This window comes from Typha angustifolia, chromosome 15 (genome assembly GCF_048772165.1).
Source record: "Typha angustifolia cultivar Huaian chromosome 15, ASM4877216v1, whole genome shotgun sequence".
In the NCBI taxonomy this organism is placed as follows: Eukaryota; Viridiplantae; Streptophyta; class Magnoliopsida; order Poales; family Typhaceae; genus Typha; species Typha angustifolia.
The window spans coordinates 6,228,701-6,253,457 of record NC_133253.1 but is presented as its reverse complement, the minus strand read 5'-3'; the positions used below and the strand labels follow the sequence as shown (position 1 = coordinate 6,253,457).

The following is a 24,757-nucleotide window of genomic DNA, read 5'->3' as shown; positions in this document are numbered from 1 at the left end:
TTCTCTCTCTCTCTCTCACAAGAAAACCAACAACTTCCTTCTTCTACTCAAATATCACCTTTGCTTCTTTCTCTCCTCTCCTCTTCTTCACCCCTTTCTCCTCGCCATGAACCTACTCGGCTCTTCCTTTCCACTAATCCATAGCAACTACTAATAACTAGAAGACTTATTAAGTGGAGTACTCCTTAAAATAATTAAGATGTATCACAACCACCAATCTGATTTCTTTCCCTCCCACGAGAGCATCATCCCAATCCAAGGAGATCATCTCGGCGGCCCTTCTCAAACCACCGCCGCCGCCGCTTCCGCCGTAGCCCTCGAGCTCGACTTCCACCACCAATTCGATCTCGACGCTAACCACTGCTTCGTCGACCCCTCCGCCCTCTCCGTTGCCAACTTGCACTACCCGCACGTCGACGTGTTCTTCGGCGATGGGCCGCCGCCGCCCGACAGCGAGTCGAATATGGAGTCGACCGTCTTCTACGACGCCTCGTCGTCGGTGCAGTTCGACTTGCCTGGCCAGACGTGCCTGCTGAGAGATGTCTACAGTTCGATGCCAAACGTCGAACTTGGTGAGATCCCACAGGTTACATTTAAGAGGCAGAAGAAGGCTAGTGTCTTTAAAGAAGTGGGAGATGGTAAGGAGAAGCAAAGGAGAGAGAGGCTTACCGAGAAATTCGAAGAGCTCAAGTCTCTCATCCCTAACAGAACAAAGGTACTCTTTTTATAATTCTACATATATACAATTAATAATAAATTAGATCGATTGATGAAGCTAACTCGATCGATCTACACATGGAATGAAGGATGATAGGGCGACGATCATATCCGACACGATCGACTACATCAAAGAGCTCGGTAGGAGGGTTGGCGAGCTCAAGTTGCTCGTCGCGAGGAAGCGGCGAGGAAAGGAGAGGAGCGACGACGTGGTCGGAGACATGGAGAGCTCCTCAATGAAGCCCTCGATAGACGACAGCGGCGGCGGCGGTGGCGGCCAGCACGCGCTTAAAGGATCATTGAGGAGCTCGTGGCTTCAAAGGAAATCTAAAGAGACGTATGTGGATGTGCGCATTGTGGAGGACGAGGTGACCATCAAGCTTACACAAAGGAAGAAGATGAGTTGCTTGCTAATCCTATCAAAAGTTCTTGATGAGCTGCAGCTTGAACTGCTACACTTGTCCGGAGGAATCATTGGAGACTGCAACATTTATATGTTCAACACTAAGGTTCATAAAATCTATCTTTCTTTCCTTGTTTCCTTTCCCTTTTCTTTTGGTATATATGTTAAGACTTCTTGGGCTAATGGAGCTAGGTTGGATTTGTTACATTGCCATGCAGATTCATGAAGGGTCTTCAGTGTATGCAAGTGCAGTTGCAAAGAAGTTGATTGAAGCTATGAATGTGCATTGCCCACCTCATCTTCTTTGCTCTTAGAATACTGGAACTTTAATTTCTAGGGTTTGGGTTCACTTTAAAACTTTTATTTATCCCAAGGTTAGGTAAAAGAGAGTAGGATTAAGTTGGTACAAGTACTACTATGGTAGAAATGTGGCAGGTAGGAGTTTGAATCACTTTTTCTGAAATTTGCCTGTGATATATATATCTTGGAAGGTATGGTACAATTTTTTTTTATGATCTTTAATATGTTGCTCATTTTATATTTCATATGGTTAGTTGATTAAGTACTAAATTATATAATATCTACAAAACCAAATATAACTTTATCTTAAAACAAAGTTAGGTCTTTCCACATTTGGATTTGAAAAATATAACAGTATGTGATAATTGCTGGCTTCTCCATTGATTATGTGGTTAACAACCAAACTTTTCACATAAAAATTGTAATAGATTATAAAGAAAAAGTTATCTAGATTTCTATTAATACACTAGCTTCTTATTCTTCCTTTTTATTCTTCTTTTTTCTTGTGTATCTTATAGATGTGTTCTTTTATACCTTCAGAGATCGATGTATGACCACATAAGACATACTTTGTGTTAATATTGTTGTTCTAAATTTATATGCAATATTGATCATCAATCATATATTCTTATAAGATGTCCCATCAATATATATCCAGAACATTCCCATCAAGCTGCTATAGTCTGCTTTGTTTATAAGTTGGAATAAAGGAAAAGGGGAAAAAAATCATGGTGTTATTTTTAATGTTTGAATGGCTAAGAAAACTAAGTATTCCATAAAGAAAAGAATTTGTTGTATAATTTAATATGCCATTTTCCTAAGTTTGGCCAACAAGGCCATTGCCTATAAAAGATTCACATATGCCAAGAAAATTATATCAGCTAAACTACACTGAGGCATATATATATAAGGTGCAGAGGGGATTAAACTTGGCAACTTTTAGAAATTCTATTTTGCTCTTAACTAAATGAGGACTTAGATAATCAATAGGAAGTAAAACTATACCACGCATATACTACCTACAAAACCCATTTATATTTAAGAGGAAAATTTATCGAAAATAACCTACCTTTTGTCTTTATTAACATTCACCCTCTAATATCACTCTAGTATACCTTCATTACTTAAATGAACTATACATATGAAATGATTTTAATATCCTTAAATAGGTCTTTAAGGTTATGATAAAAATTGAAACATATTTTAAGATAAAGCAAGAAGCATTTTTTAGAATTTTTTTTAATTTTTAAGAGTAATGAAATATCTTTTTGATTTCGATGGGTACCTAAAAATAAGACGTAAGGGTTAAATTATATATATATATAATTTTCGATAAATTTCTCTTTATTTATATGATTCGAATATAACCTAAATAAAAATCTATTCAAGGATTAATTATCGAAATACGAAGATGACGTGCAAAACTGAAGCCTTAGGTGGGGCCTGAGCCGACCACCGCATCGGTCATCCACACATTCCGAGGTCCCATCCGACGGTCAGAATTGTGCAGTAGTCGGATCGTGTCTTGTAATGTTGACACCCGTCAACGAGGGAAAAAGGCGGTGAAAGGGGGTTTAAGATCACGATTCAAGCGAGCTCTAGCCTTTAGGGTTCTTTAGCAGTCCTCCTGCAAGGTATAATCTCCCTACTAGGATTCCTTTGGAATTCGGTGCCATTGCTTGGTTTCTTCACTCAATTCGTATATCTTTTGATTATTTTTCTGGGATTAATACGTTGATCTGCGCAATTTTGGTTGCAAGGTTGCTTCTTTATGGACGATCAGTAAAAGTTCAATTTTTATTCGCCCTTCTACTTATTGCTCTCTGCTGTTGGATTATTGAGTTGTTAGTTTCGATAAAAATGTTTCTTTTAGGATGTGGATCTAATTCGGGGCTGGTCTCGTCTTGCTCCGGTTTTGAGATTTTTCTTACATAATATGCTATTCTTTAAACTGTGTTTGAGATTATTATAACTCACCATAAAGCGTGCACTTTTAAAACTCATTGTTTGGCGATTTGCTTGTGGGAGTTGTTCGTATAATAGTTTGATGAAATTACTACTTGGAAGCTATAGGATGAAAATTATCCATTGTTTGGAACTATTGAGCGTCTTCATGATCTCAGTATCCTCCTTAATTTGCTTGTTTTTGATCTGGTTGAAGAAGATGGCCGACGTTGATGACACCTTCCTCTTCACGTCTGAGTCTGTGAACGAGGGCCACCCCGACAAGCTCTGCGACCAGATCTCCGACGCCGTTCTCGACGCATGCCTGGCGGAAGACCCCGACAGCAAGGTCGCCTGCGAGACGTGTACAAAGACCAACATGGTCATGGTCTTCGGGGAGATCACCACGAAGGCTCATGTCGACTACGAGAAGATCGTCAGGGACACCTGCCGCAGGATTGGGTTCGTCTCCGATGATGTGGGCCTCGACGCAGATCGCTGCAATGTGATTGTCAACATTGAGCAGCAGAGTCCTGATATTGCTCAGAGTGTTCATGGTCACTTCACTAAAAGACCTGAGGAGATGGGTGCTGGTGATCAAGGGCATATGTTTGGTTATGCAACCGATGAGACCCCTGAATTGATGCCTCTCAGCCATGTCCTCGCCACCAAGCTCGGTGCTCGCCTCACTGAGGTCCGCAAGAACGGGACCTGCCCCTGGCTGAGGCCCGACGGGAAGACACAGGTGACCGTCGAGTACCGGAATGAGCAAGGCGCCATGGTCCCCATTCGCGTCCACACCGTCCTCATCTCCACCCAGCACGACGAGACCGTGACCAACGATGAGATTGCGGCCGACCTCAAGGAGCATGTCATCAAGCCTGTCATCCCTGAGCAGTACCTTGATGAGAACACCATTTTCCACCTCAACCCATCTGGTCGTTTCGTCATCGGTGGCCCTCACAGCGACGCTGGGCTCACAGGCCGGAAGATCATCATCGACACATACGGTGGCTGGGGAGCACACGGCGGTGGTGCCTTCTCCGGTAAGGATCCTACCAAGGTTGATCGGAGCGGTGCTTACATTGCAAGGCAGGCGGCCAAGAGCGTCGTTGCAAATGGCATTGCTCGGCGCTGCATTGTTCAGGTGTCGTACGCCATTGGCGTGCCGGAGCCTTTATCAGTGTTCGTGGACACCTACGGAACCGGAAAGATTTCCGACGGAGAAGTGCTGAAGATTTTGGAAGAGAATTTCGACTTCAGGCCTGGAATGATCATGGCCAATCTGGAGCTGAACAGAGGTGGCCGCAATGGTATTGGTAGGTATCTAAAGACTGCAGCTTATGGGCATTTCGGCAGGGATGACCCTGACTTCACTTGGGAGGTGGTGAAGCCTCTCAAGTGGGAGAATCCTTCAGCCTAGATTCCAACCAGCTTATGGAGAGTTGTGTGGCTAAATAAAATTAATGGTATTTGGATAATTTTCTATAACGTTCACCAATCTCATATACATATATAAGAAAACGTTTGCAGGTTCCGAGAAGTCTCTCTCTCTCTCTCTCTCTCTGCTCAATTTTGTGTAGTATATATTTATATTAATCTAATGATGATTGACAGGTTATGAAGCCCATCTGACACTAAAGATATCAAAACAAGAGGTAAAAAGTTCTGTACTTCTACTCAAATGCACCGCTTTTTTCTCTCAATAGATACGTACTAATTTGTCATGGTTAACAATTTAAAAGAACTTATCCATGCACTTGAAACTGGACCATTCATGACTGCATAGCAACAACTGCAACTCATTTACAACTACATCAAAGTAATCAAAAGCAACAAAACTAGATGGCAACAAGAGAAGTAGGGCAAGAGTGCCAGGGAGAGCCAGGGAAGAGGCAGTGCATGAGAAGAGCAACAACAACTAATTGTATGTTGATGACCCCATCCCATGCTCTACCTTCTCCCTGCCTTTCTGCTTCTCCTCTCGCTCTTCCCCCCTTTCTCTTGTCTTAGGACATACCTCCTCTTGGCCTTAAACCTCTTGCTTTCTGCTGCTGACAAGAGCCTGGCATCTAGACCTATGAACTTTGGCTTTATAGCCATGGAATTGTGGTACTACCGAGCTGGGCTCCGGTACTAAAACCTTGGCCTCAAAACTTCTGCACTGTACTATCAAACCCATTACCTGTACTGCATAGGCTTATCCTAGTACTGTACTCATGTATTATAGTTTTTTAACTATAGATGCTTCTAAATTTATTTTTTTAAATTCATACTGTTGTGCCGACATTTAATAAATCATTATAGTATGGAGCGAGAAATTCCCTGTTGGTGGCGTCATGTTGGATTCCATTGGTTCAACTCAAATTCAATGTTAGATAATGCACCAAGGATATTGGAGAAAAGAAATTTTCAGAACAAATGTTTATAAGTTGTTTTACTCCGGAAGATCTCAATGACTCAATTGCTTGAGAAAATAAAGCAATAACAAATTAACACAAATATCTGTAGCACTTGTCCAGTCATATAATGCAGCCTGCCATAGAGCAATTCATGCACAAGAAAGAAATAAGTTTTTTATTTTGCATATATATACCTTTCAAAAGTTTATTATTTGTTTGTATGCCACTTTAAATTTGATATTTGTACGTATATTTTGTACAGCACATTTTTTTTTGCATGAATATTCTTTAAATTCGTTATTTTTAACATAGATGCCTCTTGAACATAGATGCCTCTTGAAGTTAACTTAACATTAAGATTTAAACAATTTAAATATAAAAAGATAATATTTTCAATTTTGTTTATTTTCTCGTACTTACTTTGGCTATCTTACCACTGTTAGTTGTCATTACAATTGAATGCTTATTAAATGGAAGACAAAAGCAATGTTGGATTTTTGGTTTGGACTTAAGTAATGTGGATCGTGTACTGAAAGACCAAGTGGGAAAGATTCAATCTTTCTTCTGTTATAGTTCTGGGAATTTGGTTTAGAGAATGCCCAATTGATGCTGGTCACGGAGATCGCTTCTTTCTATGCTTTTATGATGTTTCCTATTCCTCTCTTGCTCTGTTACGAGTAACAGGATGTTGTGTCAGTTCTGATTCATTGGAAGTGGCGATGAGTTTGGGATATGGGTTGTAAATCTGCTCTAAGACAGGAGTCTCAAGAGTTGTAGATTTTGAGACATGGGTCTACATTATCTGAGTCTGCGAAAATATTTTTAATATACTGATATATCATCAGTTCTGAAGCATTCTTGTGCTTTCATACTCTATATCTGTCAATCATGACTGGATGCTACCTAATTAATTTGTCCTAAATGAAATTATCCACCTGGTCTTCTTTTCATATGCCACATCCATGATCTGCCCACATGTTGTCATCTCATATTCTACGTTTATAATATGCCCAAATATGTCAAGTGATAAACTAGACAACTAGTGTATTTGAAAACTTGTTCAATGTGATTTTTTTTCCCTGACAAAGGTTTGTAAACTTTCAATAAGATGGTGATGATCTGTTTCCTTTTCTAGCTTACAAGGAGATCTAGCAACATATAGTCGAGTCGTGTACTCCAGATACGTAAATTATCAAGTCCTGATGGATATAATCATATAAGTATGACAGAAGTGTCGATCTTAAAAATGCAAGGGGGTTAGCATTATGGGAAGTCCATACTTAGGCTGAACTGTGATCAAGTCTGCTGGTGCATGTATGTACTTGGGGGAGATGGAGAATGAGAACTTTTGGAGGATCATGGCCATCACCATCTTTGCCTCCAGCATTGCAAAGTCCTGACCTATGCATGCTCTCGGACCGATGGAGAACGATAGCAGTGCATTTGGATGATTTGCAGCTTTTCTGATCCCATTCTCGAATCTTAACGGATTGAATTCATCTGCATCAGCACTCCAAATCTCTTTGTCGCGGTGCATAATGGCAATCGGCATTGCCAATACGGTGCCTTTGGGAACCTCTAAGTCTCCTAAGTTCATATCTTTGGTGGCCTGTCTCTCAGTCATGGCTACTGGACCATATAGTCTCAAGGCTTCCAAGAGAACCATGGTAACCTGCAGGTAGACAGATATTGACAATTAGGAATTTAGGACAGTACATGGGGGATACGTGGATGCATTGCCTGATGGATTTTACCAATTTTAATTTCCCAAGCATATCAGCATCAGGGACTGACTTTCCACATTCTCGCAGAACCTCCTCCCTGAGCTTCTCCTGCCATTCTTGGTTTGTGCCCAGGAGGAACATAGTCCAAGTTAGCAAATGAGAGGTAGTCTCATGGCCTGCAAAGAAGAATGTCTTGCACTCATCTATCATCTCATCCATGTTCATCCTCTCATTGTCATGCTTAGCAGTGCAGTCTGATGTGCAAGCCTCCATCATCAATCCAAGCAAATCATTTCCATCTCCAGATCCTTTGGAGTCGAGTCGGGATTGTATGATCTTTTTGAGTGTGTTTTTCACCTTCTTTTCTAGTTTCCACTTCTCTATATTTGTCCTAGTAGGAAGAGATCTGCAAGAAAAAAGGATATCATTTTTGTTTAAGGATATCTTAAGTTATATTCTCTTGGAGCATGAGGGGTGTCTATTGGCAAAATGAAATTACTTGAATCCTGGGAAATGTACACTAAACAAAGTCGCTAAAGCGAGCATCACCAGCTCCTTTTGTGCCAAAAATACTTCTTTTCCCTCTTTGAAACTGCTTCCAAAAGCAGTGTGAGAGATAACATCAGCTGTTAGCTCTTGAAATTCTCTGCCAACTTCAATTTCTTTCTGCTGATCCTCACTAAATGCTTGGCCATGCCACCTTTCTGTCATCAATTGAGTACATTCTGCCATTTTCTTGGTCATCAACTATCATGGAAAAATAGTTAGCAAATGTATCATATAGTATTTAATCTCTTCTTAGACGGCCGTTGTTTTATACTAAGAATTGCATATATGGTCCTTTATGTTTGTTAAGAATTTAAACAACCAATCAATCTGAAAGACAAATTACATTGAGATATTTCATGATGAAGGTTAAGGAAATGGGATGGTTACATCTCTTTTTTTTTTTTCATAAGATAGAAGTCATAAAACAATCATCAATAGCAGAAGACTGATCAGAAGGATATCGAAATTAGAGGATCTGACATCAATATTAATATCTTATATAGATGAATCATCTTGATGCATGCTTCCCTGTGATCTACTGATTTTGTAGCTGCCATCAGAAATTCAGAATCTACAGGATAATGGATAAAGATACTGAAAAGTCGAAACTGTGTTCTACATGAAATAAGCTTTCTTATTGCACCTTAGGAAATAAAATGGTCCCTGAAACTTTCTGAAGTAAGAGAGAAACCTTCATGTTATGCAACCTTTTATGTTCTCTTATAATTTAGACCTTTTTCATTTCAACTCAGGGCGCTAATATCTTTTTCTATAACATTAAACACCACAGTCTTTCATGGTCCCCTTATGTTGTATTGTTGTATCAGCTTATGCTTGCTTGATTACCGTTATAAGTAGTTCACAAAGGAGCATAGAGAGCTGACCTTGAGCTTATCCATGGCGAAAGCTGGGCTAACCAGCCTTCGATGCCGCGCCCAGTATGGCCCTTCTGCAAAAACCAGTCCTTTACCCAGTAAAGCAAAAATGTTTGGGTTTCGATTAGGTTTCGTGTAGAACCCAAATTTGTTTGAAAGCACTTGTTTAACCATCTCTGGATCAGTGATGCAGATGTGTGGCTCTGGTCCAAACCAATACAAGAATGTTCTTCCTGTGGCACCAGGCAAGCATATCTTATGTATTTTTCTCAGGATTCTTTTGTATATAACTACCTAGATTTCAGTTTTATTGCTGTAAACCTTATCTTATTCTTTCGATATATTTGCAAATGGGTTCCTCTTTTTCTAGCTGAAATGCTCTTCTTGTAGTACTGTTTCTTTTTTCTCTGTCTTCAGAGATGCAAAAAAGTGGGGAAGAACCACAAGTTGCAACTATATCAGAATTTCTTTTGCAACAGGACAGAATATAAGTGGTGACATGCAAAGTGACCCATTTCTTTTCTCTTTTCATGTATCTAGAAAAATAAGGACCTCCATGTTATTCTGACATTAGAAAAAAAAACTAAGGATATCTTCCTCCATGTTATTCTGACATTAAGAAACAGAAAACTAAGGATGTCAAGAAAAACCAGGAGCTCACCATATTGTGATATCCATTTGGTGTACTGGCTGAGGACCCTGGAAGTGATGTCATGGCAGTGGATGTCCAAGACCACTCCCTCTGAAGCTTTTCTTATGTTCTTGATCTCCTCAAGTGACCCTGACCAGAACTTGTAGGAAGGCCCTCTGATCCCTTGCTCTCTAAACCTCTTTGTTATAACAAATGGCCTCCATATTAGATAAACTAGCACATTCCAAAGCCTTGAGATAAGAACTACCACCAAGGCAGCCAGTGCCAATTCAAGATAGCCCATATCACCTGCTAGAAGAAAGAAGCTGAGGGGTATTGAAATAGGTGGCTGAAAGGGCTCACAAAAGCATGCAATGACAACGGACAAATGTGATATTTTTCGTAAATTGTTGGCATTGGTGATGCAATCTATGATAGGTAGTTAAGATGCTTTGTTTGAGTTTAATGGGAAGAATTATATATATATATATATAAAGCACTTTGGCTCTATGCACAGCACTGCTAATATGGTGCTGCATCTTAGGTGCCCCATTAATAGGGAAGCTCTTAAATAGTTTACTGTCTCTTTTACTATTAAAGCATAAGCTTTCGTATAAATTCATTATCTAACATGGTATCAGAGTTACAACTTTACAGGAGGTCTAAAAATCCAAGAGTCTCTAATCCCTTCTTAATTCCTATTTATGTTACCTATTCTCGTGTCGTAGAAGGGTTGCACATAGTCGATTCCCTTTGGCTTTTTTCTAACATAACAACTTATAATCTTAGACTCCCATAATTAATTATTGTATTCTGAAGTATGACATTTGTGATTCTCAAGGCATGCATTCTGTTTTGGCCACCAGGATAAGGCCATGGTTTGCTGAAGAACATTGTATGGAACGAAGTGAATAGCAACTTGGCAGTAATTTATTCAGATCAAGCTTCTGGCTAATGGCCAAATGCATATGCCAGCAGAGGCATGTATACTACTGATAGATTTATCAATCAAGTTAGAAATATGTGACCAAAGAAGAACAATAGAACAAGCAATACAGTTTGGCATAATGACAGACACTATTGATGATGGATCTTCTTATTGCATTCGTTGGCATCATTCACCAGAAGATTGGGCGATAATCATCTGGACATATTTATTGAATAAAGGGTGATTAATTTTCTCTGTCTTTGGCTCAAGGGATAAAATAAGAAAGATGATCTCTCAGATGGTCATGATTAAGGATTATTTACTTCTACATGTGGTTTGTGTTAGATATTTACTTCCACTCTTGACATTGGAATATTTGGCTATATATAATGCTAGTTTGACGATACCATATCATGTTACCTCCTTGCTCATACCCTCATAGGAGAATCAAATCATATGATGCTGAAAGTTGAGAACAAAAAGCTTCTTCATGATACTACTTGAAGCTTCCAATAGTAAGTTAAGAGCTAAGTAATAGGCCAAGAGCATCTGAGTGTTCCAATCTATCTGATCTGAAGTAGCTAACATAGTCATTTTCAGAAAAGAACAAATTTAAATGACAAATCTTCAGGGTTAAAATGATGCAGTCTGAATTCCTGACTGTGATGTTTGAGTAGTTTAAGTTGGGGTGCAGTTTCAGGAAATTGTAAAGCTCCTTAAAGTTGAACTTGGAGTTTTAGTAGTTGTTAGCTTTACTGATATTCTTGAAAATCCATTCAGGTAAACCAGGTCTGATACTATGAATAGCTGTAAGGTATGTAAGGGTTGTAAATTGGACTGATGGATAAAGAAGGATCCAGTTTAATTTTCCTCATTGTGCTCTCTTGTGGCTTCGAAGATTTGTAAATTTAAAGATAAAGAATGCATCTCACCCTTTCTCAAGTTTAATGAGATCCAAAAATTAACAATGTACAGCGGTGTGGTAAAATACAGAGATTATCAACATAATATTCCCACCATACAGCAAGACAAAGATATAACAGTACAATCATGGTTTTCAGAATGTGATGGCGGTATAATTACAGGACATAGTTTTCTTAATTGAGAAGAATTATAGCTACAACAGAAGAAGAATCTATCTTAAACATGCAAGGGGCTAAAAATTACAGGAAGTCCATACTTAGGCTGCAGAGTAATAATGTTTGCTGGCGCATGTACGTACTTTGGGGAGACAGAGAACGAGAACCTCTGGAGGATCATGGCAATCACCACCTTTGCCTCCATCATAGCAAAGTTCTGACCAATGCATACTCGTGGTCCGATCGAGAATGAGAACAGTGCATTGGGATGTTTACTAGCTCTTGCAATCCCATTCTCAAACCTTAATGGATTGAATTCATTAACATCAGCACCCCATATCTCTTTGTCGTGGTGCATAAGTGCAATCGGCATTGATATTTCAGTGCCTTTTGGAATTTTTAAGCTTCCTAATTTCATGTCTTTCTCAGCTTTCCTCGCCAAGAGGGACACTGGGCCATAGAGTCTCAGTGTTTCTAAAAGAACCATGGTCACCTGCAGATTGACATAAATGAATGATGACCTGAAGAAGGAAAATATAGAGTCTGATACGGTCTGATGGATTTACCAATTTCAACTTCCCGAGCATATCAGCATCAGGAACTTTTGTTCCACATTCTCTCAGGACCTCCCCCCTGAGCCTCTCCTGCCATTCTTGGTTTGTGCCCAACAGGAACGTAGTCCAAGTTAGTAAATGAGAGGTGGTTTCATGGCCAGCAAAGAAGAATGTCTTGCATTCATCTATGATCTCATTCATGTTCATCCTCTTATCCTCTTGCTTCTGGCTTTGGTCCGACGTGTAAGCCTCCATTAACAACCCAAGCAAATCATTTCCATATCCTCTTTCTTTGGAGTCGAGCCTAGATTGCATGATCTTTAAGAGTTTGTCATTTAACTTCCTTTCTAGCTTCCACTTCTGTCTATTTGTGCTAGTAGGAAGATAGCTGCAACGAAAAGGATATCATTATGGGGGTAAATATCTCTTGATATATAATGGACTAAAAAACCTTGGGCTTTAGGATCCCCCTGGTGAAGTAAAATTACTTGAATCCTGGTAAATGAACATTGAGCAAAGTTGCTTCGGCAAGATTTTGGAGCCCCCTCTGTGCCAGAAAGACTTCTCTTCCCTCTTTGTAACTGCTTCCAAAAGCAGTGCGAGCGATTACATCAGCTGTTAACTCTTGAAATTCTCTGTTAACCCTGACTTCGTTCTGCTGACTCTCATCTTGAAATGCCTGACTTTGCCACCCTTCAATCATCGATTGAACGCATTCTGTCATTGTTTTCGTCATCATCTATCACAAAAGAAAAGGTCAGCACAAACTCTTCGTTTATGCCAGAATACATCCAATACTACTCTCTCCTGAGATTGTCTTTGTATTAGTAATAATTGTATATAAGGTGAGAATTGCACATCCTCTAATCTGAAGGAAGTTCAGCAATCCAAAACACGATTCGGAATGATATATTACATCGTGATGGTTGAGGAAATTTACATTACTATATGTTTTTCCTGGTGTAAGATGCAGTAATTATCTATAGGAGAGAACTCTTTAGGAGAACATTGTAATGGGGGGAAAAAGAAACTTAACACTAAAACCATAGTAAGACATTGAAATGAATCATCTTGCTGCATACCTGCATTTGCTTTATTATTTTACAATCGAGTTTGGAATCTTCCATCTGCCTTGAACAATTAGGGAAGAAATAAATCAATAATTGAATATGGTCTTTGAGTTGTTTCTCGTTGTTTATATACATTAAGGACAAGAAAAGGAAAGGTATAAACTGGATAAATATCCTGAACACAAAATTCATATTAGACAAAGATACTGACATCATCAGTATTTGTTAATACATGCTTTCATTAGATTTTGTATTGTATAAGGCGTCGTCAATTAAACTTGCCCTTGAAACCTTCTAAACTGTACAGAAATGAAGTTTCCTACTTTCCTCATATATTTTATTATCTTTGGCAATATCAGCTAGTTCACAAGTTTTTAAACTCAAGGGTCCTACTCTACTTTTATGTAATTTGAATTTTACAGGAAGTTCTGCTCCTCTTTTGTAGGATTAGTTTCTTCTGGTTATGAAGAAAGAAAAAGAAAAGTCTGCAAACAGTGTGTAATCTTCGTTCACTCAATCAGTGAGAATTCTCATCAATATTTTCAAGATAAAATCAAGTGTTTTGCATTCTCCCTTAAAATGTATAGTCATGTAGTATCACAAGGTAACCCCAAATGATGGCCCTTTACAATGATGTTGCAATCTCCTTCCCTTGCTAAATCTTTATTAAGATTCAGTGGGTACTTTTTCCAAACCACTTGAGGATTCTTGTCAGCTTTCTAGTACTGCAGCATAACTAGTACAATGCATCAAAAGCAAAATTAACTTCTTCCTCTAGTCTCATAACTCAATTCACAAAATCATATATATATATAGAGAGAGAGAGAGAGATTGTAGACTCAACGAAGAGACTCTCAACTAAATGATCCAACAGAAATTTAATTTCAATCTTCCTTAACATGAACCTATAAATTTCAGACATGGCACTTTGGTTTACGAAAACAAAATTATGGCCACCAATCAATTGTCAGATGATGAATCAAAGGGCCGTATATCCAGTAAACTAATAAACAGATTAGTTCAGACTCCATAAATATCACAAAACATGTAACAATCCATGGTGAAAACAGGAGGGCAGGGCTGACCTTGAGCTTGTCCATGGTGAAAGCAGGGTTGATAATCCTCCGACGGACCGCCCAGTCTGACCCTTCTGATGTAACCAATCCCTTACCCGCTAGAGCAGACAAGCTAGGGTTCATAGTTGGCTTGGTGTAGAACCCAAATTTGTTAGAGAGCACTTGCTTAACCATCTCAGGATCAGTGATGCAGATCCTTGGTTGCGGCCCCAACCAATACAAAAATGTCCCTCCTTTAACACCAAGCAACCATAACTCACGTATGAATACAAATGCAACCCAAATCATCCATTCATGAGCTATTGCATCTTACACTAAAGAAAAATAATGGCATTCAATATAATCTGAGCAACATCTACAACCCAAGCATCTCAAACGTAAAGAGGGGAAATTAGAAGCATACCATATTGTGATTTCCATTTGGTAAAGTGGGTATGGATCCTGGGAGTGATGTCATGAGAGTGGATGTCCAAGACCACCCCCTCTGAAGCCTTTCTCATGCTCCTCATCTCCTCAAGTGAACCTGACCAGAATTTGTAGGAAGGACCCCTGATCCCTTGCTCCCTGAACCTCTTGGTTATGGCATAAGGCCTCCATGTTAGATAGACCAACAAGTTCCATAGCCATGAGACAAGTATCACCCCGAGAGCACCAAAGACTAGTCCTACGTAATCCATAATATCACCCCTGCTAGAAAGAAGGAAGAAGATGGTAATGGAGCTGGAGGAATGGGATATTTAATTGTTTATGCAACGGGATATAATACAGCAAAATTATAAAATAGTTATAGTAATTAATTAAATTTATCAGAAAAATTAATTTAAAAAATTTTAAAGTACATATATCAAAATAATTTTAAACATAAATATAAAAGATAAAATATATTTAAATTTAAAATAAAATAAAACTTCTATGAACGATTTATAGAAAAAGTTTAAGGTAAAATGTTGATAGATTTGACTACATCTGTCCTTCTCATTTTTATCACATTAGATCAATCTTTTTTATATACATCAAAAGAATACGATGATTATTTTAGTGTCTCCTCTCTTCACATAAATCGCTGTAAGTTTTGTATTAAATTTGGGTGGCTATTTCAGTATAATAATAAGAGAATTAGAAGAGGGCTAGTTTGGTCAAAACCGTTGACCTGACATCATCTCCGTTTGAAAAGGGCTCATAAATCCATGGGTGGATAAGATAAGGATGCCGCGAAGGAACTAGAACGTGTACAAAACTCCAAACGTACTGTCAGAATCGATGGGCCAACTATCACAGTTAGGAGCTAAATATTAAATTGCTAATATGAATTTCCACTTGCGTCACTTGCTAGAAGAAACAAGCTGAGGGGTATTGAAATAGGTGGCTGAGGCTATGGTTTGCTGAAGAACATTGTATGGAACCAAGTGAATAGCAACTTGGCAGTAATTTATTCAGATCAAGCTTCTGGGTAATGGCCAAGTGCATATGCCAGCAGAGGCATGTATACTACTGATAGGTTTATCAATCAAGTTAGAAATATGTGACCAAAGAAGAAACATAGAAGAAGCAATACAGTTTGACATAATAACAGACACTATTGATGATGGATCTTCTTATTGCATTCGTTGGCATCGTTCACCAGAAGATTGGGCGATAGTCCTCTGGACATATTTATTAAATAAAGGGTGATTAGCTTTCTCTGTCTTTGGCTCAAGGGATAAAATAAGAAAGATGATCTCTCAGATGGTCATGATTGAGGATTATTTACTTCTACATGTAGTTTGTGTTAGATATTTACTTCCAATCTTGACATGGAATATTTGGCAGTATATAATGCTAGTTTGAAGATACCATATCAAGTTACCTCCTTGCTCATACCCTCATACGAGAATCAAATCATATGATGCTGAAAGTTGAGAACAAAAAGCTTCTTCATGATACTACTTGAAGCTTCCAATAGTAAGTAAGAGCTAAGTAATAGGCCAAGAGTATCTGATATGTTCCAATCTATCTGATCTGAAGTAGCTAACATAACCATTTTCAGAAAAGAACAAATTTAAATGACAAATCTTCAGGGTTAAAATGATGCAGTCTGAATTCCTGACTCTGATGTTTGAGTAGTTTAAGTTGGGGAGAGTTCCTTAATGTTGAACTTGGAGTTTTGGTTGTGTTAGCTTTACTGATATTCTTGAAAATCCATTCAGGTAAACCAGGTCTGATACTATGAATAGCTGTAAGTTATGTAAAGGTTGTAAATTAAAATGATGGATAAAGAAGGATCCAGTTTAGTTTTCCTCATTGTACTCTCTTGTGGCTTCGAAGATTTGTAAATTTAAAGATAAAGAATGCATCTCACCCTTTCTCAAGTTTAATGAGATCCAAAAATTAACAATGTACAGCGGTGTTGTAAAATACACAGATTATCAACATAATATTCCCACCATACAGCAAGGCAAAGATATAACAGTACAATCATGGTTTTCAGAATGTGATAGCGGTATAATTACAGGACATAGTTTTCTTAATGGAGAAGAATTATAGCTACAACAGAAGAAGAATCTATTTTAAACATGCAAGGGGCTAAAAACTATGGGAAGTCCATACTTAGGCTGCAGAGTAATAAAGTCTGCTGGTGCATGTATGTACTTAGGGGAGACAGAGAACGAGAACCTCTGGAGCATCATGGCAATCACCACCTTTGCCTCCATCATAGCAAAGTTCTGACCAATGCATACTCGTGGTCCGATCGAGAATGAGAAGAGTGCATTGGGATATTTACTAGCTCTTGCAATCCCATTCTCAAACCTTAATGGATTGAATTCATTAACATCAGCACCCCATATCTCTTTGTCGTGGTGCATAAGTGCAATCGGTATTGATATTGCAGTGTCTTTTGGAATTTTTAAGCTTCCTAAGTTCATGTCTTTCTCAGCTTTCCTCACCAAGAGGGACACTGGGCCATAGAGTCTCAGTGTTTCTAAAAGAACCATGGTCACCTGCAGATTGACATAAATGAATGATGACATGAAGAAGGAAAATGTAAAGTCTGATACGGTCTGATGGATTTACCAATTTCAACTTCCCGAGCATATCAGCATCAGGAATTTTTGTTCCACATTCTCTCAGGACCTCCCCCCTGAGCCTCTCCTGCCATTCTTGGTTTGTGCCCAACAGGAACGTAGTCCAAGTTAGTAAATGAGAGGTGGTTTCATGGCCAGCAAAGAAGAATGTCTTGCATTCATCTATGATCGCATTCATGTTCATCCTCTGATCCTCTTGCTTCTGGCTTTGGTCCGATGTGTAAGCCTCCATTAACAATCCAAGCAAATCATTTCCATATCCTCTTTCTTTGGAGTCGAGCCTAGATTGCATGACCTTTAAGAGTTTGTCATTTAGCTTCCTTTCTAGCTTCCACTTCTGTCTATTTGTGCTAGTAGGAAGATGGCTGCAACCAAAAGGATATCATTATGGGTAAATATCTCTTGATATATAATGGACTAAAAAAACTTGGGCTTTAGGATCCCCCTGGCGAAGTAAAATTACTTGAATCCTGGTAAATGAACATTGAGCGAAGTTGCTATGGCAAGAGTTAGGAGATCCCTCTGTGCCAGAAAGACTTCTTTTCCCTCTTTGTAACTGCTTCCAAAAGCAGTGCGGGAGATTACATCAGCTGTTAACTCTTGAAATTCTCTGTTAACCTCGACTTCGTTCTGCTGACTCTCATCTTGAAATGCCTGACTTTGCCACCCTTCAATCATCAATTGAACACATTCTGTCATTGTCTTGGTCATCATCTATCATGAAAATAAAAGGTCAGCACAAACTCTTCGTTTATGCCAGAATACATCCAATACTACTCTCCTGAGATTGTCTTTATATTAGTAATAATTGCATAAGGTGAGAATTGCACATCCTCTAATCTGAAGGAAGTCCAGCAGTCCAAAAGACAACTCGGAATTTCCGAATGATTTATTACATGGTGATGGTTGAGAAAATTTACATTGCCATTTGTTTTTCTTGATGTAAGATGCAGTAATTATCTATAGGAGAAAACTCTTTAGAAGAACACCAATCAATTGACAAATGGCAAATCAAAGGGCCACAAATCCAGTAAAACTAACTATAAACAGAATTATATCAGATTTGAGAAGACCTCCATAAAAATCAGAAAACATGTAATGGGGAAAGCAGGAGGGCAGGGCTGACCTTGAGCTTGTCCATATTGAAAGCAGGGTTGATAATCCTCCGACGCCGCGCCCAGTCTGACCCTTCTGATGTTAACAATCCCTTACCCAGTAGAGCAAACAAGCTAGGGTTTATAGTTGGCTTGGTGTAGAACCCAAATTTGTTAGAGAGCACTTGCTTAACCATCTCAGGATCAGTGATGCAGATCCTTGGTTGCGGCCCCATCCAATACAAAAATGTCCCTCCTTTAACACCAAGCAACCATAACTCACGTATGAATACAAATGTAACCCAGATCATCCATTCATGAGCTATTGAATCTTATACTATGGAAAAATAATGGCATCAATATAATCTGAGCAACATCTACAACCCAAGCATCTCAAACGTAAAGAGGGGAAATTAGAAGCATACCATATTGTGATTTCCATTTGGTAAAGTGGGTATGGATCCTGGGAGTGATGTCATGAGAGTGGATGTCCAAGACCACCCCCTCTGAAGCCTTTCTCATGCTCTTCATCTCCTCAAGTGAACCTGACCAGAATTTGTAGGAAGGACCCCTGATCCCTTCCTCCCTGAACCTCTTGGTTATGGCATAAGGCCTCCATGTTAGATAGACCAACAAGTTCCATAGCCATGAGACAAGTATCACCCCGAGAGCACCAAAGACTAGTCCTACGTAATCCATATCACCCTGCTAGAAGAAGGAAGAAGATGGTAATGGAGCTGGAGAAAGGAATATTTAATTATTTAACCAATGGGTTATCGGATACCACAATCTATGGCTTTATGACATGGACTGGAGTGAGACAGAACAACTTTGGATACTACTATTCATAATTCATACTAATAGATAAGGTTTACAGTAGAGAGATCCTAACAAAAATAAATATTGAAATCATAAGCATTTTAAATCTAGTATAAAAATACTACCAACTTAGTAAAAACGCTGAATTTAGCATTATAGTTATAAAATAAATTATTTTTTAATAATAAATTTGAGGAACAATTTATTTCAATAAAATTAATTCATAACATACCTAGTTTAGTTAATTACTTTTTTTTATAGTACACTTAGAAAAGTGATATTGAGAACGAAATGTTACGTACCCCATGGGTTAAACCATGCAGCAAGTGCCTAACGTGCACATATGGCTAATTAGAGTGATAGTTTATTTTCAGTTTGTCTCTACTATTTTGTCAATAAATGGTTGGCTTGCCAGCCTTAGCTAGAAGTAGTTGGCAAGTTATTATGGCCTGCCTTAGCTGGGATTAGTTAGCAAGTTGTTGTCTAGACTCAAGGAGTATGGGGGGAATTGTGAAATGATTCATATGCCAAGTCATGGAGCCATGGGGGGCCATGCAGAGAGAAATGAACTTGCTATCAATTTATAACCATGAGGATGAGTCCCTCAAAAGAACTCAGTGGATCCCTCGTCTAGGAGATCACCATCTCCTTTTCGAGTCTTTCTTTCTTAATATGTTTCCACTTTTATCGTTTGATTCTGGAATATCCATTGAAGGTCCTCTTCAAGAAACAAAACTCACATCATCTCATTTGCAGAAGTCTCATAAATGCATCTAAAGTCAAGATAAGGATGCTGAGAAATCCGAATGGAATTCTACCATCTACAGAACTCCAAAACTATAATCACAATTGTGGGCCAGCTACGACTTTATTGGAAAATTATTCTCTCGCTTATTTAACCAACGTTAGGCTAAGTTTCAAATTGCCTCTATGAATTTTTACTTGAAAGATTGAGATGAGAAAAAATAGGACAAAAAATGTTCAACAAAAAGGAACATTTCTAATTAGTTGATGTAAAATAAGAAAAGAGTCAATTTGCTCCTTTTATGTTAAAGAATAATATCTGTGAGACAAGTGCACTATCTGCGTATAAATTTTGGCCTAATCCTTGATTACTTGTCAAGGAGGAAATCAGATTTATGGCAGCCTTTGATTGATTCGGAGTTTGTTTTCTTAATTGTTTAAATCAATAGATTGCCCTTCTTTTAGTTACCTTTCATTCAGGTAATTTAGGCTTTCATGCAGTCTTCTAATTGATCGAGCAAGTAAGTAGGATCGTATTTAACTTTCCCTCCATGCAAATATGTGAAAGGTTTGCATCCTCAGTAATCTAATAAGATCCATAGTTAATGTATTGGGCTAAAATGTTCTATATAACAAGAAAATCATTAAGACAATTATGACAACAGAGAGTCTGCTTATTGGAGCGTAAGGTGTTTGCCTGCAGAACAAGAGAGCATCTCAAACATTCAAGGGACGTAAAATTACTGGAAGTCCATACTTAGGCTGCAGTGTTAGTATTGCTGTTGGTGCATGTATGTACCCTGGAGAGATAGAGAAGGAGAACTTTTGGAGGATCATGGCAAGTACTATCTTTGCTTCCAGCATTGCAAAGTTCTTGCCGATGCATACTCTTGGCCCAATTGAGAATGATAGTAGTGCGTTGGGATGTTTAGCAGCTTTTGTGATCCCATTAGCAAACCTTAGTGGATTGAATTCATTAGCATCAGCACCCCATATTTCTTTATCACGGTGTATGAGAAAAAACGGCATTGACAACAGTGTGTCTTTTGGAACTTTCAGGCTTCCTAAGATCGTATCTTTGTCAGCCTTCCTCCGCACCATGACTGCTGGGCTATAAAGCCTCAAAGTCTCCAAGATGAACATGTTCATCTGCAGATAGACATAGATAAAGGATCAGTGGAGGAAGAAAAAAAGGGGAGAGGTGAAAAGTGCATACAGTATGTGATGATTTTACCAGTTTTAATTTCCCAAGGCTATCGGAATCAGGAATATCCTCTCCACATTCTCTATTAATCTCATCCCTGAGCCTCTCCTGCCATTCTTGGTTTGTACTCAGCAGGAACATACTCCAAGTTAGCGAATGAGATGTGCCCTCATGGCCTGCGAAGAAGAATGTCTTGCACTCATCTATCATCTCATCCATGTTCATACTCTGATGCTCTTGTTGTCCACCGTAGTCTGATGTGCAATTGCAAGCCTCCATCATCAGTCCAAGCAAATCATTTCCAAAGCCAGATTCTCTGAATTTAAGTCGTGCTTGTATGATCTTCATGAGTGTGTTCCTCATCTGTTTTGCTAGCTTCCACATTTGTTTATTTCTGCTGGTAGGAAGGTATCTGCAAGCAAAGAGATTCCATTATTACTTCATTGTAGTGCTGAACTAATGTGTCTTAGGCTTGAGGATCATCCTGGGAAAGACAAATTACTGGAATCCTGGTATTTGAACTTTAAGAAAAGTTGCCACAGCATGTCTCATGAGCTCTTTCTGTGCCAGAAAGACTTCTTTTCCCTCCTTGTAACTGCTTCCAAAAGCAGTATGAGAGATAATATCAGCTGTTAACTCTTGAAATTCTTTGCTAAGCTCAACTTCCTTTTGCTGAGCCTCATCGTCAAATGCCTGACTTTGCCATCTTTCTATCATCAATTGCGTGCATTCTGCCATTGTCTTAGTCATCATCTGTGTTGAAAGAGGCAGTCAATAAACATATCATCCAGTAATACTCTCTCTCTCTCTCTCTCTCTCCCCCTCCCTCTGTGTGTGTGTAGAGATATTGTTTTATTAATAAGGATTGCATATTACTCTTCTCTTTTTATATTTTTAGGAATTAATAAAAAGAATCCAAAAGTCGAATCAAGAGAAATCTGTTGTAATGAAGGTTGAGGAAATGGCATAACTATTTGTGTTGCTTGGCATAACTATTTGTGTTGCTTGGCATGATGAAGCCAAACATCTAGAGCAGCTCACTGATTGGAGTGATAAGGAATAGGAGATATAGGGCAATGAAGCCAAAATCATAATAATGATGAGATGAATCATCTTAATGCATGCTTTCATATGCTCTATAACTTCATGACAGGCATCAGAATTTAAAAGTAATATATATATATATATATATATATATATAACATGACATTTTGATGAAAAAATGGCATGTAGAACTAACTGTATGTCATATTTGGTGATGCCCTCAATAAACTATAACATATACAGCAACTCAGCATGCCATTGACTTGCTCTGCCTCTCTACTAAGATGCCAGAAAGTCTTATAGTTCAAGAATAGAATACTTATGGTGCTGTCCAGTGAAGTGATGGGTTTAAGGGCAGGTCTGTAGGAGGCAGGGAACATGACCTCCAGAAATTCCAGGTTGAAAGTGATTCAAAAAACATAATTGACATCATAGTCAGAAAGTTAAATAGGCCATGGACCCTTCACTCTGTTATTGAAGATATTTACACCATTATACCTCATTTTGAAGTAATTTCCTTTATTCACATCCATGGATTGCACTTGCCGGCCGTATCACAAGAGAGAAAAAGAGGAGAGAGACTAGCGGTTAGTAACTTAACTCTTTATTCATCCGCCCTGACCCGCCCTTCTTCCGCCGGCACAGCCATCATTAATCACACATATAGAGAGGCTAACAAGTCGGCTGATTGAGTAGCTAATACTACTTGTAATCTAAATAGAAGTAATTTCTGGGTGTATACCTCGCCGACCGGCCTAACCAATATCCTCTCTCAATATTGGCCGGGGTTTCTTTCGTTAAGAAAAAAACAATAACATACCTATTAGCTTAGCCATCTGGGTCTGTGAGGATAGTATTAGAAGGAGCTAATAATGAAATTTCACTTTGGATTGTCCTCAATGTTTAGGGCTGTTTGAATTACCCTAATAGATTAATTCAAACGAAAGAATTCTGGGAAGCTGACCTTGAGCTTATCCACGGTGAAAGCAGGGTTGAGCAGCCTTCGATGTCGTGCCCAATCCGACCCTTCTGCAAGTACCAACCCCTTACCTATCATAGCGAAAATGATGGGTTTTTGTTTCTCCATGCCGTAGAATCCAAACTTGTTTGAAAGCACTTGTTTAACCATCTCAGGATCTGTGATGCAGATGCTTGGTTGTGGCCCAAACCAGTACAAAAATGTTCTTCCTGTGGCACAAGGCAAACATCATTCTAAATAGCACCTCTTCAACACTTGGTTGTATTGTTCTCCTGTATTCATCTAATTATCCAAACCCATGTACATACTTGTCTCCAGATTAATTTGTGTTTCAGGAAAACATCTACAAGCCAAGCATCTCAGTATAAAGCTAATGACATGAAGGGAAAGTAGAAGAAGCCCACCATATTCTGATACCCATTTGGTATAGTGGCTGAAGACCCTGGAAGAGATGTCATGGCAGTGGATGTCCAAGACCACTCCCTCTGAAGCTTCTCTTATGTTGTTCATCTCCTTCAGTGATCCTGACAAGAACTTGTAGGCAGGCCCTCTGATCCCTTGCTCTCTAAACCTCTTTGTTGTTACATACGGCCTCCAAGTCAGTTGCACTAACAGTCTCCAAAGCTTTGGGATAAGTATCAGCACCAAGGTGCCCAATACCAATCCAAGGTAGCCCATCACTTGCTAGAAGAAAGATTTGATGATACTTGGGAAGGTGGAAGCAATAGCAGCTTGTTTTTAACTCATTGCTGCATTAAGAAGGTCCTTTTATTCCTAAGATACGCTGATTAATTTAGTATTTCTATTAGAAAAAGCTTCTAATTTGGTTAAAAACTGGAGAATACTGCGAGGCATTGATGAAGCAAGCAGCACTCTGAGTCAAAAGCACTGGAGATGAAAGCCACATCTAGCAATCTGACAATTGTGAGACAGACAGAAATAATATCATATCTTGACATCTGATGGACTTTTGGACTAAATTGTGTCTCAAGTCATCTTGCTTTTGTCTCTTCCAGAAAGTATCATTATATGTCATAAATTGCCGTCTGTTTCTATGTTTTTTTTCTATTCAAGTTTCTTTGCTCTACGTTTCTTCTCTTCCTTTTGCTTTCATAACTTGTGCTCGCCTAAATTAAATACGACGTAAAGTTAAAAATTATAGTTTGATAAATAATTAAAATAAATTTTTTTATGATTGATGGATGGGAAGGGAAAGAAAAATGGATAATAGTCAGATTGAATGATGTAATTTTAAAGATAGAATTGTAATCGATAAATATAAAAATATTAAAGGGAAGAGGACAAAATATATGAGTGGGTTAATCTTAATAAACTAGTATTGAGATAAATAATTATTTACTTCTTATATTATATTAGTGTAAGAATTCTTATATTAGAATAAAATAAAATTTTCTACTTAGGATTAGCTCTTAACTGAATGTATTTATTTTTTAACACCAAGTTCACACCTATATATAACAAAGTATACATAATTTATACCAAAGATGGGCAAAATAGTTCATTTTAAAAAGTTATTTTTTGGTTGCAATATTTAATTT

At 38.5% G+C, this 24,757-nt stretch overlaps 6 protein-coding genes across 9 annotated transcripts; 2 read left to right on the top strand and 4 right to left on the bottom strand.

The window, feature by feature from the left end:
- The first annotated feature begins 66 nt into the window (after positions 1-66).
- Positions 67-1,622, top strand: LOC140779366 (transcription factor EAT1-like). The gene is made up of 3 exons (XM_073124392.1): positions 67-715; positions 807-1,226; positions 1,339-1,622. Exons 1-3 carry the CDS (start codon positions 200-202, stop codon positions 1,432-1,434), a joined length of 1,032 nt encoding a protein of 343 aa, XP_072980493.1. The 5' UTR covers positions 67-199; the 3' UTR covers positions 1,435-1,622.
- A 1,366-nt stretch (positions 1,623-2,988) lies between these two features.
- On the top strand, positions 2,989-4,907 carry LOC140778739 (S-adenosylmethionine synthase 1-like). Of its 2 annotated transcripts, none has more exons than XM_073123589.1 (2): positions 2,989-3,054; positions 3,585-4,907. In XM_073123589.1, exon 2 carries the CDS (start codon positions 3,585-3,587, stop codon positions 4,785-4,787), a length of 1,203 nt encoding a protein of 400 aa, XP_072979690.1. In that variant the 5' UTR covers positions 2,989-3,054; the 3' UTR covers positions 4,788-4,907. The 2 variants fall into 2 exon arrangements, with proteins under 2 accessions (XP_072979690.1, XP_072979689.1); XM_073123588.1 differs by having other exon boundaries at positions 2,998-3,054; positions 3,582-4,907.
- Positions 4,908-5,042: 135 nt separating this feature from the next.
- Positions 5,043-10,364, bottom strand: LOC140778738 (cytochrome P450 709B1-like). Its single transcript, XM_073123587.1, has 5 exons — positions 9,576-10,364; positions 8,924-9,147; positions 7,990-8,237; positions 7,521-7,896; positions 5,043-7,438 (listed from the first exon to the last, which is right to left on the bottom strand). The coding sequence occupies exons 1-5, from the start codon at positions 9,847-9,849 to the stop codon at positions 7,007-7,009; spliced, it is 1,554 nt and encodes a 517-aa protein (XP_072979688.1). The 5' UTR covers positions 9,850-10,364; the 3' UTR covers positions 5,043-7,006.
- Positions 10,365-11,461: 1,097 nt separating this feature from the next.
- On the bottom strand, positions 11,462-14,994 carry LOC140779373 (cytochrome P450 709B2-like). 3 transcript variants are annotated; one of them, XM_073124399.1, is made up of 6 exons: positions 14,656-14,994; positions 14,262-14,485; positions 13,189-13,233; positions 12,595-12,845; positions 12,119-12,494; positions 11,462-12,045 (listed from the first exon to the last, which is right to left on the bottom strand). In XM_073124399.1, exons 1-6 carry the CDS (start codon positions 14,927-14,929, stop codon positions 11,614-11,616), a joined length of 1,602 nt encoding a protein of 533 aa, XP_072980500.1. In that variant the 5' UTR covers positions 14,930-14,994; the 3' UTR covers positions 11,462-11,613. The 3 variants fall into 3 exon arrangements, with proteins under 3 accessions (XP_072980500.1, XP_072980502.1, XP_072980501.1); XM_073124401.1 differs by having other exon boundaries at positions 14,262-14,566; positions 14,656-14,792; XM_073124400.1 differs by lacking the exon at positions 13,189-13,233 and having other exon boundaries at positions 14,656-14,992.
- A 1,674-nt stretch (positions 14,995-16,668) lies between these two features.
- On the bottom strand, positions 16,669-19,183 carry LOC140779808 (cytochrome P450 709B2-like). Its single transcript, XM_073125089.1, has 5 exons — positions 18,834-19,183; positions 18,441-18,664; positions 17,778-18,028; positions 17,304-17,679; positions 16,669-17,230 (listed from the first exon to the last, which is right to left on the bottom strand). Exons 1-5 carry the CDS (start codon positions 19,105-19,107, stop codon positions 16,799-16,801), a joined length of 1,557 nt encoding a protein of 518 aa, XP_072981190.1. The 5' UTR covers positions 19,108-19,183; the 3' UTR covers positions 16,669-16,798.
- A 1,363-nt stretch (positions 19,184-20,546) lies between these two features.
- On the bottom strand, positions 20,547-24,027 carry LOC140779232 (cytochrome P450 709B2-like). The gene is made up of 5 exons (XM_073124227.1): positions 23,603-24,027; positions 23,184-23,407; positions 21,678-21,928; positions 21,206-21,587; positions 20,547-21,120 (listed from the first exon to the last, which is right to left on the bottom strand). Exons 1-5 carry the CDS (start codon positions 23,874-23,876, stop codon positions 20,689-20,691), a joined length of 1,563 nt encoding a protein of 520 aa, XP_072980328.1. The 5' UTR covers positions 23,877-24,027; the 3' UTR covers positions 20,547-20,688.
- Positions 24,028-24,757: the final 730 nt, after the last annotated feature.

Excerpts from the sequence above, each read along its gene's own strand:
- LOC140779366 (XM_073124392.1), top strand. The coding sequence starts at position 200 with ATGTATCACAACCACCAATCTGATTTCTTTCCCTCCCACGAGAGCATC. Across the intron at positions 716-806 it reads TCATCCCTAACAGAACAAAG|GATGATAGGGCGACGATCAT; the intron begins GTACTCTTTTTA and ends CATGGAATGAAG. Across the intron at positions 1,227-1,338 it reads TTTATATGTTCAACACTAAG|ATTCATGAAGGGTCTTCAGT; the intron begins GTTCATAAAATC and ends ATTGCCATGCAG.
- LOC140778739 (XM_073123589.1), top strand. The coding sequence starts at position 3,585 with ATGGCCGACGTTGATGACACCTTCCTCTTCACGTCTGAGTCTGTGAAC.
- LOC140778738 (XM_073123587.1), bottom strand. The coding sequence starts at position 9,849 with ATGGGCTATCTTGAATTGGCACTGGCTGCCTTGGTGGTAGTTCTTATC. Across the intron at positions 9,148-9,575 it reads CAAATGGATATCACAATATG|GAAGAACATTCTTGTATTGG; the intron begins GTGAGCTCCTGG and ends CTGGTGCCACAG. Across the intron at positions 7,897-7,989 it reads GTACATTTCCCAGGATTCAA|ATCTCTTCCTACTAGGACAA; the intron begins GTAATTTCATTT and ends TTTTTCTTGCAG.
- LOC140779373 (XM_073124399.1), bottom strand. The coding sequence starts at position 14,929 with ATGGATTACGTAGGACTAGTCTTTGGTGCTCTCGGGGTGATACTTGTC. Across the intron at positions 14,486-14,655 it reads CAAATGGAAATCACAATATG|GAGGGACATTTTTGTATTGG; the intron begins GTATGCTTCTAA and ends TTGGTGTTAAAG. Across the intron at positions 12,846-13,188 it reads AAATAATAAAGCAAATGCAG|ATGATGACGAAAACAATGAC; the intron begins GTATGCAGCAAG and ends CTTTTGTGATAG.
- LOC140779808 (XM_073125089.1), bottom strand. The coding sequence starts at position 19,107 with ATGGATTACGTAGGACTAGTCTTTGGTGCTCTCGGGGTGATACTTGTC. Across the intron at positions 18,029-18,440 it reads TCAATATGGACAAGCTCAAG|ATGATGACCAAGACAATGAC; the intron begins GTCAGCCCTGCC and ends TTTTCATGATAG. Across the intron at positions 17,231-17,303 it reads TGCTCGGGAAGTTGAAATTG|GTGACCATGGTTCTTTTAGA; the intron begins GTAAATCCATCA and ends GTCAATCTGCAG.
- LOC140779232 (XM_073124227.1), bottom strand. The coding sequence starts at position 23,876 with ATGGGCTACCTTGGATTGGTATTGGGCACCTTGGTGCTGATACTTATC. Across the intron at positions 21,588-21,677 it reads GTTCAAATACCAGGATTCCA|ATACCTTCCTACCAGCAGAA; the intron begins GTAATTTGTCTT and ends CTTTGCTTGCAG. Across the intron at positions 21,121-21,205 it reads GCCTTGGGAAATTAAAACTG|ATGAACATGTTCATCTTGGA; the intron begins GTAAAATCATCA and ends GTCTATCTGCAG.